General features: G+C 48.4%; 1 protein-coding gene across 1 annotated transcript; it reads right to left on the minus strand.

Moving 5' to 3' along the window:
* Window positions 1-2061: 2061 nt before the first annotated feature.
* LOC138766592 (olfactory receptor 1L4-like) lies at window positions 2062-2988 on the minus strand. The gene has a single exon (XM_069944182.1). The coding sequence runs from the start codon at window positions 2986-2988 to the stop codon at window positions 2062-2064; it is 927 nt and encodes a 308-aa protein (XP_069800283.1).
* Between the last annotated feature and the right edge of the window lie 10619 nt (window positions 2989-13607).

The raw sequence follows: 13607 nt of genomic DNA on the forward strand, positions 1-13607 counted from the left end.
CAAATCAACTGGTCAGCCACTCAGTGGCTGCAGTGGTGTCCCACCTCAACCAATGATTGGCTGATTGCAGATGGAGGAGAAAAACGAGGGGAGCCTAGGAGGATAAATTTACCCCCTCCCCCAACAGAGGACAGACTGACCCCCATAAGGATGCATAGAATCCCTATTTAACCCATTGGGTGCCAGACTGAACAGTTTGGGCCTCTGCAGATCATCCCCACTTAACCTGCTGGACTGCGCTCCATTTGGAGAACTTTTACGTCTGGGTTTGGGTTAAGTCTGAGTACCTGAATCAGATTTTCTTTTTCTGGTTCAACCGAGCCCGGGGATCCCGAATATCCACAAACCATATTATCACAACAAAGTTGGATAAATGTAAAGTTATGTACTTGGGCAGTAGAAATTAATGTACAACTATATGCAAAATAATAACCACTGGGTAAAACTGTGACTGTGAAGGACTTGTCAACAGGGCTGGAAAGTAAACTCAACTTAAGCAATCAGTGGCAGGGAGCAGCTGCCAGGGCAAATAAAAATAATGGATGCTTCAAAAGAGGCAAAGATACTAAAGGTGAGTACGTGGTTTTGCCTTTTCACTAGGAATACTGTGTACACCACCGGGCAATGGTATATAAGAAGGACACATGGTTTTTCACTGGTTAGATCACACATGGAATACTGTGTACAGCACCGGTTACCGGTATATAAGAAGGACCCAGCTAAACTGGATAGGATGCAGAAGAGGGCAACCAAGGTCATAAGTGAAATGGGTGGACTACAGAACCAAGACAGGTTATCAAGGGCCCCTATTTAGTTAAAAAAAAAAGACATCTTAGGGGCGATCTAATCACAATGTACAAATATAGGAATGGACAGTACAGAGATCTTTGTAGTGATCTTTTTACACTTAGGCCTGTAACCATGACAATACATCCTCTACGTCTAGAAGAAAGAAGGTTTAACCATTGTCACAGATGAGGATTCTTTACTGTCAGCGCACTATGGACTTAGCAAGAGAGTATAGAACTCCCTACCATGGCTGACTCATTAAACAAGTACAAGAGAGGCCGGGATGCTTTTATTTTAAAATATAATATTACACATTATGGGCACAAGATTAATAGTGATAGGACGTTGATCCAGGGATTTATTTTGATTGCTATATCAGTCAGGAAGGATATATTTCTCCTATTAGGGTATATGCACAGTGTCACAGAAAACTCTGCGAGGAATCCGCAGCTCGCCTCCGCGTGCTCCCCCTTCCCTCTCCATAGACTCCATTCTATGGTCGGGCGGATTCCGCTGTCCGCACAAAGAATTGACATGTCATTTCTTCGGGGCGGACGATGGAATCTGCCCGAGCATATAGTGGAGCCTATGTGACGGGCGGAACTTCAAGTGGGAGGCGGGGGAATGAGCAGCAGATTTCACACAGAGTTTTCCACTAACATTACTCTGTGTGCATATATCCTTATCGGGCAACTGGAATCTGCCTTATTGGGGTTATTTTTCCTTTGGATCAACATAGTATGATTATAGGATAAAAATGATGTATTCTTTTATCAACTATGTAACTTTTAGAAGTCTGTGTGCTGTTAACCCATACTTTACAGTTAGAGATGAGCGAACCGGGTTCTAGTTCGAGTCCATCCGAACCCGAACAATCGGCATTTGATTAGCGGGGGCTGCTGAACTTGGATAAAGCTCTAAGGTTGTCTGGAAAACATGGATACAGCTAATGACTATATCCATGTTTTCCACATAGTCTTAGGGCTTTATCCAACTTCAGCAGCCACCGCTAATCAAATGCCGAAAGTTCGGGTTTGGATGGACTCGAGCATGCTCCAGGTTCGCTCATCTCTATTTACAGTTCATCTTGATTTGGGAAACCGAAGGTTTATCTCTGTCTTCATGTCCCCCTTCTTTTCCCAACAAAAAATTGCTCTAACTGTCAAAATTTGTTCAAATAAAAATTTTGGTCAACTTGTAATTTTATTCATCTTTCCCTAATAAGAATGACAATGTCCGACAGCCACCAGATTAAGGATCTACTAACTTTTTTCAGCTTGAAGCTTGTAGTAAGACTCTCTTTACAGCAGATTTAACCTGCTCGTTCCTCAGGCTGTATATGAAAGGGTTGAGCATGGGGATAAAAAGACAAAACACTATACTGACCATCCGGTCATAGGCTGGAGAGTAGACGGTGTTTGGGCGTGAATACATAAATATGAGTGTGCTGTAAAAGATGATGACCATGGTGAGGTGAGAGGAGCACGTAGAGAAGGTTTGCCAGTTTCCTTTTGAACTATGTAGCTTCAGTACGGCTCTTATGATCAGTATGTAGGACACCAAGATGAAGAACACTGGGCCAAGGATTATGATGGCACTTTCAAAGAGCATTCCTATTTGAAGATCAGGAGCCACTGTACAGGATAATGACAATACCACAGGACAGTCACAGAAGAAGTGATGTAAAACCCACTTACAGTGAGCCTGAGTAGAGTTTACGATTGTGTAAAGAATTGAGTGAAGGATCAAGATGACCCATGAAGAGGCCACCAAGTAGATACATGTCTTCGGACTCATGATGGTAAGGTAACGCAAAGGATGACAGACTGCAGCATATCGATCAAAGGCCATAAGCGCCAGAAGGAAACTGTCCATGTTACCGACTATCAGGAAGAAGAAGAGCTGCAGGATGCAGCCGTGGAAGGAGATGTAGGTGTCTCCGGAGATGAGGCCATACAAGGCCCGTGGAATGGTAATAGATGTAAAGAAAATATCTACAAATGCCAGATTCCCCATCAGGACATACATGGGGGTATGAAGTTGAGGTTGTGATATGATAAGCATGGAAATAGAGAAGTTTCCTATAATGCAGATGATGTACGCTGTCATGAAGATGGAGAAGAGAGGAATACGAAGCTCAGGCAAATCAGAGAAGCCCACTAAAGTGAAGCCAGGATGTGTCTCATTCTTCCCCTCCATTATATGTGTGATAAAACAATGGAGGGGTATAGTGCAATGTCTCTTCTCATATATATTTAGCTGTGAAAACATAACATAGCAAATCGTGGTCAGTGGAAGACCACACATATCAGAGGGCACTGGGATATCGGATATGTTATATGATATCAGTCCTGTTATAAGATTCCGGCATACCCATCAGTGCTCTTCACAGACTAGTCACATAGACCCACTTCTTGCTGGGGTTCATAATCCTGGTCAAGCGTAAACACATGAGGGTTACCCTACTAGTATGTTTCAGGAGTGTATACAGAATCCTGAGGACCCCAAAAATATCTCATAATAGGATAAATGGGCTCAATAACCGACTGCAGATCTAGGAGATTGGCCCTCATATTAGAGGGTTTATAACAGCCTTTAGGTCCCTATTCCACCAGACGATTATCATTCGCATAATTGTTAACGATTAACAATCTCAAACGACCGCTATTGCGAAAGACCTGAAAACTCACTCATTCACTCACTCATTTCCATGGAACGATAATCGTTACTTATAATCGTATTTGCGATAGTTTTTTCTTCGCTATTGTGTTCGTATCTACTGCGAAAGACCGAACGTCGTCTTATTCAATGCGAACGATTTGTGAACGTTTTGCGAACGAGCAACGATAAAAATAGGTCCAGGTCCTATAAAGCAATCAGCGATTTCTAGTTCGGTCGTTAATCGTTAACTGCATTTCAACCGAATGATTATCGTTTAGATTCGAACGATTTAACAATAATCTGAACGATATGCTACTATGTAAATATCAACCAAAAATGTGAAAGGAAGATGAAGAAATAGTCTATAAGATCTCAGGACAAGCTATTACCCATCTTACTCACAGGGCATGGTGTCCTTATTCTTGTTCCTCCTTGCATCCTGACTACCTATTCTAGTAGAGTAAAACCTACTACCCTGAGATCCAGATGACTAATGTATACAAGCCTAAGTGGCAGATGGGTAATTCCAAAGCTTGGAAAATGGGAGGCTATCTGCCCAGTTGGAGGCTTATTGTCAACCCAGGCGAGGCCATTGCTAATGTGAGAATGCTAGAGTAGGACCATGTCTCTGAGGACACCTTAACCTGGTGACATGGGACACTCTGTTTCATCAAATAGTTTGCTAAGATCCTCATTTTTTAATATCTATAGAGCAGGTTTTTATTGTGTGTATGGTATGCCGGAGGGAGTATGTACGGTAAGCACTTGCACCTGTAGGTTGCTGTTGCACTTTCTGTTCTATAGTTATTATGGACCCATAAAAGCGCCATGATCCTTGCTGCAAAAACTACTGGCAAGCCATAATATGGGCGCCTTCAATCAATGTGGGTGGTGTCTTTCTCCCTGGCCGCTGAGCATGAGGGTACAGCATTGGTATTTTCTTCTGTTACCCCCAACCCACCAATAAAGTGGTTTGTGTGTTTCTAAGCCTAATAATAAGCTTACATCTGTTCTGTACAGATCACTTTTCCGCATTCTCCTCCTTACCATCACAGACAAGAGTAACAGTAGAGACAGTATACAGATGAAATGGGATCAGGCCATTCACAATAGGTGATGGTCACAGCTTCCCTCCTCTCCCTCACTGCACAAGAGCATGACTGAAAAACTCTCCCATAGTCTATTATTTCCAATGTCCATGTAGCTGCTATAAAGCATTTAGGTTTTCTGCTGCCTGAGGCAAAACCTGAAATGCCCCCCACCCCCAGTGCCCACACCACCCCATGTCCATGTAGCTGTTTTAAAGCATCTAACAGCCTTGTTAACAACCCAACAGGAAAGAAGCTCAGGAAAGATTGCTGCCCTCATAATAATGTAAAATTTATATTAAAAACATAGAAACAGATAAGTATATAGAGAATATGTATCAGTATTCATCTCTAATCCTGTAAAACAAATAATGTAGGTGAGACATTCCCTTTAACAACGCCTTGTGCAAGGAGCCGCAAAAACATATTGTAATGTACAGTATATACAATACAAAAAGTATACTCACAAAAAGTTAGAGATATTTGGCTTGCAGGTAAAATGTAAAGAAAACTAAAAAAGTTCCAACTCCAGTGATATTATATCATGGGGTATTTAAAGGGTTATTCCCACATCCACTTTTTACCTTGCATGTTGCTTGAAGATTTCTCTGCTTGCTGTTTTCCTCGGTGGGCGGGCTCCTTCATTGTGATTGGTCCTCTTCATCAGCAGTGGGCAGGCTCCTTCATTGTGATTGGTCCTCTTCATCAGCAGCTCTAAGGCTGGCATCATGGCTGTTGGCCTGAGCTCTGCTGTTCTGTGCTGAGCTCCACACTGCTGGGAGTTGTCAGTGTGTTGGATTACTGCAGAGATAAGGGGGCTGGCAGGGGAACCTGAACACACAAGCTCCCAGATCTGACCAGGGAGTAAATCATCAGCCTGGCCATTGCTAATAACACAGACGAACCTAGACAACAGCTGTAAACACATCGGAGGACCTAGCAGGGAGCTAGAGTTAAAAAAAAAGATAGAGTTTTCAAACTTTTAATTGCCTAATGTTTTAAATTTAGTTATGGAGATGCACATTTAAAGTAGAAGCAGCGATGGTGATTTCCTCATCTTCAACATTATTGAAACAAAAGCTGCCCCCAGTGGTAGATGTACCGCAACGTTATGTCACTGTCTCTATAACTTGTCATGTGACCTTGAGCACCAATTATAGCTGCAGTTAACAAGTCTTCTTATTATCTACTGAGGCACGGCATCCTACTGTTATTGAAGGGCGACCCTCAGGTCATTGAGGTTCTGGGGTACAAAGTTACAAGCCTCTACGTGGCGACTCAGCTTATCCCATACGTTTTTTAAGTGATTCCAGTCTGTAGGACACTCCATGTGAGGTCATCCAGTCTCCAGCAGCTGCTCCATGTGAGGTCCCCCAGTCTCCAGAAGCTGCTCCATGTGAGGTCCCCCAGTCTCCAGCAGCCGCTCCGTGTGAGGTCCCCCAGTCTCCAGCAGCCGCTCCATGTGAGGTCCCCCAGTCTCCAGCAGCCGCTCCGTGTGAGGTCCCCCAGTCTCCAGCAGCCGCTCCATGTGAGGTCCCCCAGTCTCCAGCAGCCGCTCCATGTGAGGTCCCTCAGTCTCCAGCAGCAGCCGCTCCATGTGAGGTCCCTCAGTCTCCAGCAGCCGCTCCATGTGAGGTCCCTCAGTCTCCAGCAGCTGCTCCATGTGAGGTCCCCCAGTCTCCAGCAGCCGCTCCATGTGAGGTCCCCCAGTCTCCAGCAGCCGCTCCATGTGAGGTCCCTCAGTCTCCAGTAGCAGCCGCTCCATGTGAGGTCCCTCAGTCTCCAGCAGCTGCTCCATGTGAGGTCCCCCAGTCTCCAGCAGCCGCTCCGTGTGAGGTCCCTCAGTCTCCAGCAGCCGCTCCATGTGAGGTCCCCCAGTCTCCAGCAGCCGCTCCGTGTGAGGTCCCCCAGTCTCCAGCAGCCGCTCCATGTGAGGTCCCTCAGTCTCCAGCAGCCGCTCCATGTGAGGTCCCCCAGTCTCCAGCAGCTGCTCCATGTGAGGTCCCCCAGTCTCCAGCAGCCGCTCCATGTGAGGTCCCTCAGTCTCCAGCAGCTGCTCCATGTGAGGTCCCCCAGTCTCCAGCAGCCGCTCCATGTGAGGTCCCTCAGTCTCCAGCAGCTGCTCCATGTGAGGTCCCCCAGTCTCCAGCAGCTGCTCCATGTGAGGTCCCTCAGTCTCCAGCAGCCGCTCCATGTGAGGTCCCCCAGTCTCCAGCAGCTGCTCCATGTGAGGTCCCCCAGTCTCCAGCAGGCGCTCCATGCGAGGTCCCCCAGTCTCCAGCAGCCGCTCCATGTGAGGTCCCCCAGTCTCCAGCAGCCGCTCCATGTGAGGTCCCCCAGTCTCCAGCAGCTGCTCCATGTGAGGTCCCCCAGTCTCCAGCAGCTGCTCCATGTGAGGTCCCCCAGTCTCCAGCAGCCGCTCCATGTGAGGTCCCCCAGTCTCCAGCAGCCACTCCATGTGAGGTCCCTCAGTCTCCAGCAGCCACTCCATGTGAGGTCCCCCAGTCTCCAGCAGCCACTCCCTAATGATGATGTGACCTGGATGAGCTGGAGCATTGTCCTCCATGAAGATGACATTAGGCCTGTGCTGTTCATGCAGAGACACAATGACTGGATTACTGATGGTATTCAAGAAGTATGGGTTTGTCACTGTACCATTCACACAGTGTAGGGCCATTCTGTATAGACTAGACACACCTGTCCGGAAGACTTTAACATTACCACCACTAGACACACCTGCCCTGTACACTGTAACACCATAACCACTAGAGACACCTGCCCTGTACACTGTACACCACCACCACTAGACACACCTGCCCTGTACACTGTAACACCGCCACCACTAGACACACCTGCCCACACTGTAACACCACCACCACTAGACACACCTGCCCTGTACACTGTACACCACCACCACTAGACACACCTGCCCTGTACACTGTAACACCATAACCACTAGAGACACCTGCCCACACTGTAATACCACCACCACTAGACACACCTGCCCTGTACACTGTAACATTTCCACCACTAGACACACCTGCCTCGTACACTGTAACACCATCACCACTAGACACACCTGCCCTGTACACTGTAACACCACCACCACTAGACACACCTGCCCTGTACACTGTAACACCACCACCACTAGACACACCTGCCCTGTACACTGTACACCACCACCAAAGGCAACAGTAGTTGATGCATATTGCTGTCCTTCTATGTTAAATGAGGAACCAGTGGGCCTCAGTGCCGTTCACTGATAAAAGTTGACTCACGCTAAGTAGAAACTATGGCCACCAACGATATTGGAGACGTTTAGGATGACAATATGCATCAACCACTGTTGTCTTTAGTGGTGGTGGTTTTACAGTGTACAGGACAGGTGTGTCTAGTGGTGGAGGTGTTACAGTGTGGGCAGGTGTCTAGTCTATACAGAACTTCCCTACACTGTGTGAATGGTACAGTGACATGCCCTTTCTACTTGAATAACATCAGTAATCCGGTCATTCTGCCTTTGCATGAACACGATAGGCCTAATCTTATCTTCATGTAGGACAATGCTCCAGCACATTGAGGTTACATCTTTAGAGAATCACTGCTGGAGATTGGGGGACCTCAAATGGAGTGGCCTGCAAGTTCTTTACACTTAAATTCTATAGAAAACCTAATATTACTGTAGCGTGAACTTTTCATTTTTCCCATCAATTTTTACCTGCAAGCCATATATCCCTAATTTTTTATGCGTAGTGTATATACTTTTCCAGTTCTGCAGAGTGTAGCAGTATATGGAATCCGCTGTACTTTTTGGTGGGCCGTACAATTACTCACCAGTCATAGGTCTCACCCACGGTCGATCTGTGACCTACCAAATCCAGCATTTCTCCAGAACTATTAATTTATTAATTTACCAGAATATCTTCAGAAGTCACTTCATAACATGGAGGAAACAGCAACGATGAGTTATATATCAAGCATTGAACAACCAGACATCTAGTTACAGCTCCTGACCGTCCTTGAGCATAAGTATTTGTAGTGCAGCATCTGGTTCCCCGTAAAAAGAACGTAAAAACCTGACGTGTCTCATGCAGAACATCTCGCATCATGTCCAGTGATTTCTGTGAATGGACTCGTCTTATAGAAACATACAGGACACCAGAGGATTTCTCTATTTACCATCTGTGTCCAATTCTAAACCAAGTGGGATCATAAAGCAGTCGTAGGAATCCATGGAGGATCCATTTCCCACAGCAGCCAATTACAGGAGCTCATTTACAGAGGGAAAACATCATTATTTCAGAACGAATTAATGACATGAGACATCGATGTGTAATTGTAGAATATTCTTCGTAGAATTCTCCAATTAGACAAAATCACCAGATAAACCCTTAGATATTAAACACTCAAATGCTCCAACCGTATTGATACTCTTGTTTTAGGACAGTAATGATGACCGCTGTGCTGGTAAAGTGTATGACCCTTCATTACTGCTGTCAGTTATACAAATGCTTTCACCCTTTGGCTGAAAGTGACCAATACGTTAATGAAGTGATGTAATGGAAGAAGGAAAAAATGGTCAGGATCTGTAAGGATTTGGACGACTTTGCTAATGGTCTAATAGTGATGTGTAGATACCAGGGTCAGAGCATCTTGAGAACATTGGTCTTGTGGGGTGTTCCTGGTATGTAGTGGTTAGTACCAAACAAAAGTGTCCAAGGAAGGACAATCACGGAACCAGCAACAGGATCATGGGAACATGTGTATTTGAGTGTGATTGGGGGGGGGGGGGGGCTATTTTGTCTTGGACGATCCCACAGAAGAGCTGCTATAGAGTGAAGTGGTGAAAAGGTCCTGCCGGCTAGAACAACACATCTTGCAGTGTATGGGGCCCTGCAGACTGTCTAGAGGGCCCATGCTGACTCTTGACCACCACAGAAATTGTCTACAATGGCCACATGACCATCAGAACTGGAGCCTGGAGCAAAGGAAGAAGGCCTTTGGTCTCAAAGATCCCATTCTACATCATGTGTGTGAAACTTACCTGGGGAAGAAATGGCCCCAGGAAGCACTATGGGAAAATGACCAGATGGCAGGGGAAGTGTAAAGGACAATATTATGTACGTGCATCATGTGGATGTTACTGTGACACGTACCACCTACCTAAACATTATACAATGTCCCCTACTAAGGAGGATAATGCCCTAGGCCACACTGTAGACATTGTTCAGGAAAACGCAACACGACAAAGAGATTAATGTGGTGACATAGCATCCATATTCCCAGATCTCACTCTGATCGATCATCTTTAGGATGTGTTGGAGAAACAAGTCCTATCCATAGTGGCCGCATCTCACACCTTACAGGATCTCATTCTGATGTCTTGAATAGGAGTAAAGATAAAATAGCGATAACCACCTAGATTGTGGCTATTTCTGAGGTTCGACCAGTCCAAGCTCAGAGGCCCCTTTATGTCCCTTTGTGTCTGAGGTTGGAGAAGTTGCTTCTTGCCTACGTGTCCCCTGGCTCACCGCCTTCCTTCAAGCCTCCGATCACAGAAGGTAGCGATCAGGTTCCCTGTCAATGGTTGTGTTCCTGCATATGTCCCTCTCAATCTGTTCCTAACTGGACAGAGCACTCATTATGTAGTCGCTCTTCTTAGCCACTTCTCTAAAGTCACCTTTATCAAGTCATCTATCTAAAGTCATATCTCACATATAGCCTTTAACAACTCAAACTCATCAAAACTGATATCTCCAGTTTACCTGCTAGCAGTAGAGGCACTACTTAAAGTGTCCAGCTTACTACCTCTCAAGCTATTAAGCTCATCTGCACCTTGTGATCAAGAGAATGTACTGGATTGTGTTTTAAAGACTGTTCAGTAAAGTTTTCCAGTTATCTCAAGAATCTGTGTGCTTGATGTCCTTCGCCAACACACAGCTCAACGGGGATAACTGAGTTAGTAAAAATGTTTGTGGATCTGGGGATTTGCTAGCATACCACATGGGCCAGTGACAATAGCCATGAACTGGTAGTCAGCACCCAGCTAACCTGCACTACAACAACTTCTGAAGACCCTCCCTAGATCACATTCTTTTCCATGCCTTCCATGAACAAGCTACTGTTACAGCCATAGACAAGACAGACATAGACAAGCTGTACCAATGGAATGCCACTTTAATAGTATTGCATTGATACACATTCTATGCTGTGCGGGCACTGCCAGCCAACTTCCCTTTGACTTCAACGGAGTGCATTATTACATTAAAAATACAGCTTTATTTTGCTTTATTTTTACTGTGTGTGAACATCGCCTAAAACACCCTGCTCATAGTGTTACAGCTTCTGCTTAGCCATTTATAGTTATATCTTGGAATGTTTGGTGACAACCAATAGGGCCACAAATACAGTTCTGATATGGTTTGTCACGTGGCCAAACTGTCCCACTGGAGTATCACCGTCCCTTCTATCTCTGCACAGTAGACGTTTACTCACTGTGCTCAGTAAAAGACATGGTTGGCACAACTGTCTGTATGCTAGTTGTTTAGGTAGGTCGTGTTTGTCTATAATTGCAATTTAGGAAGGGCACGGAGCGGTGGCGCAGACCTAGCGGAGGCCCAGCATGACTAGGTTAGCTGGGAGTGTAGTTCAAGGGGTTAAGTGGGGCAGTAAGGGGTTAAGTGTGAGCCAGTTGGGAGGGGGTGAGGGGTTTGAGGAGAAAAGTGCGGGAGTTGCTAGGTGAGTCACTTACCAACGGACGCGGTGTTATAAGAAGAGGAGGAAGAGGTGGAGCTACAGTTCTTGCCGGACCCGATTCAGAGCGGAGGTGCCCACGAGGAGCTGCTGGATTCGTCTGTGAGGAGCTGCTGCTGCTGTCGAGGATCCGGATGGCAGACCAGGCCTTTCTTCAGTCCCTCTGGGGGTTGGTGGCACAGCACGGGGCTTCCTGGCTGGAGGAACAGATGAGGTTAGCCATGGAGCATCCACCTGTGCCTCCCTCACCGGCCCCCACCCACCACCCAGTCCCTGACCTGGACCCCCCTCCAGAGCTATGGACGGCCAGAGCTATGCGGGCGCGCAGAAGCCGCCCTCCGGTCCGTCTCAGCCCCTCATCCAGCCCTAAGCGGTCCCGACGAGCCAGGAGCCCCTCGCGGGACCCTCTGGTCGGCGCCTGCGGCCGGGCCCGCCCTGCTGCTGGTGGCTGGCCGGGAAGGAATCGCGCGGCAGGGCTGTGGATGGGGCTGTCCCCCCTGCTCTGGCCTCCCAGCTGGCTCCGGCTTCCAGGGGACCCCCGGCCTTCTCCTCTGGTGGCCCCTCTCCTCCCCCCTTACCTGGTCTCTCTCCGCCCCCTCCTGATCGCCGGCGGCCCACACACGGGCTCCCGCCCGGTCCCGTCGGCCAGGGAGCCCCTCCAGGGACCCTCCGGTCGGCTCCGGGGAGCAGGGCAGGAGCTCACCTGCTGCTCGAGCCGGGAGGAATTCGGCGGCACCGCGGGACCGTGCTGCTGCGGGAGGCCCCGCCCCCTGGCCTGCTCCGTCTCTCCTGTCCCTCCTTCCACTGGCCGGCCCCTCCACCTTAACCCCGCCGCTGCTGGGTGCTCGAGGGGAGCGGCGGAGCGGGTCCCGGCAGGTGGAATTTGCAGAGGAGGGGATTTCTCTCCTGGCCTCCCCCTCCTCCCTCCTATCTTCCCCCGACCCCTCCCGGAGCAGTGCGGCTGACTCTCCTGAGCTGCAGAGCGGAGAGGCAGCCTTTCAAGATGTCCCTGGTGCCCTGCGCCTGTCCCCTTCAGCTGCCGCATGTGCTGCTGCTGCAGCAAGAGAAGTCCGTGGTGGAGCAGGAGCTCTGCCCGCTACCTTCGCTCGCCAGGCGGAGGGAGCCCGACGCCGTAGAGGGTCCAGGAGTTTGTCCCGCCAGGTGGCTCCTTCCAGTCTGACAGGCCCGGTGTCGATGGTCGTGGTGGTCCTGGGGGTTGCGCCTGTGCCGGTGGCAGCGTCAACTTCCTCTGACCCCGTGGTGGATCCGGTCCGTTTGGACGATGCAGCTCGGGGAGAGGTTTATGTCTGTTTTGATGGCCCGTTGGGGGCGCACCTTAAACAGGAAGTCAGGGAAAAAATCTGGAAAGACGAATACGTCGAGATTTTTTCCCTGCTACCTTTAGAAAAATTTAACTTGGACAGGGTGAAAGTGACGGAGTCCAAGAAAGAGGAGGAGGAGCGGCGGTGATATCGCCTTATCCCCCGTACCTTTTCTAATTGGTTGCAGGCCTTTTGTATTCTACTGTGCGTTATTGGTGAGAAGGCCCCGCAGCATTTTTCGGGGGTTGTTCTGTTATCTGGATTCTATTGCAGAGGCGTACAGGGTGTATGGCGGGACGGTCTGGCTTCGGTATGACGAGCAATTTCGTCAGAGGAAGGCAGTACGCCCCGCCATTCGTTGGGATCACAAAGACATCAGTCTTTGGATGCGACTCATGGTGGCAGCGCGTTTGCCTCAGCAGCCGTTTCGGGCTGGGGCCGGGGGAGTCTCCGAGACACAGGGCCCCCCGGCCTCTCGCCGACCGGGTTGCTGTTGGCAATTTAACGAAGGGCAGTGTCGTTTCCCAGGCACCTGTCGCTTCAAACATGAATGCTGGTATTGCGGGGGGACCCACAGCGCAGTTCGGTGCTTCAGGAAACCAAAGGGCAGGCAATCAGACGCTGTTAACAAGAGGGGTGACACCGGTGAAGGTAGATGAGATGGTCCCGTACCTAAGTAGATATCATGATGCAAGTGCTGCACGGTTTTTGGAGGAGGGTTTTCGTTTTGGTTTTCGCATCCCCTTTTTGGTTGATGCTTCGGTTTTTCGCCCCAGGAACTTAAAGTCTGCTAGAATGCACCCTGATATAGTGGCCGATAAGTTAGGGAAGGAGGTGGCGTTAGGTCGTATGGCGGGCCCCTTTAGGGAGCCTCCTTGGCCTCACTTGCAGGTATCCCCATTGGGAGTCGTTCCTAAGAGGGAGCCCAATAAATTCTGTCTCATACATCATTTGTCTTACCCGGAAGGTTTCTCTGTGAATGACGGTATTGATGATG

The sequence above is a fragment of the Dendropsophus ebraccatus genome, chromosome 10 (assembly GCF_027789765.1).
Source record: "Dendropsophus ebraccatus isolate aDenEbr1 chromosome 10, aDenEbr1.pat, whole genome shotgun sequence".
NCBI lineage: Eukaryota > Metazoa > Chordata > Amphibia > Anura > Hylidae > Dendropsophus > Dendropsophus ebraccatus.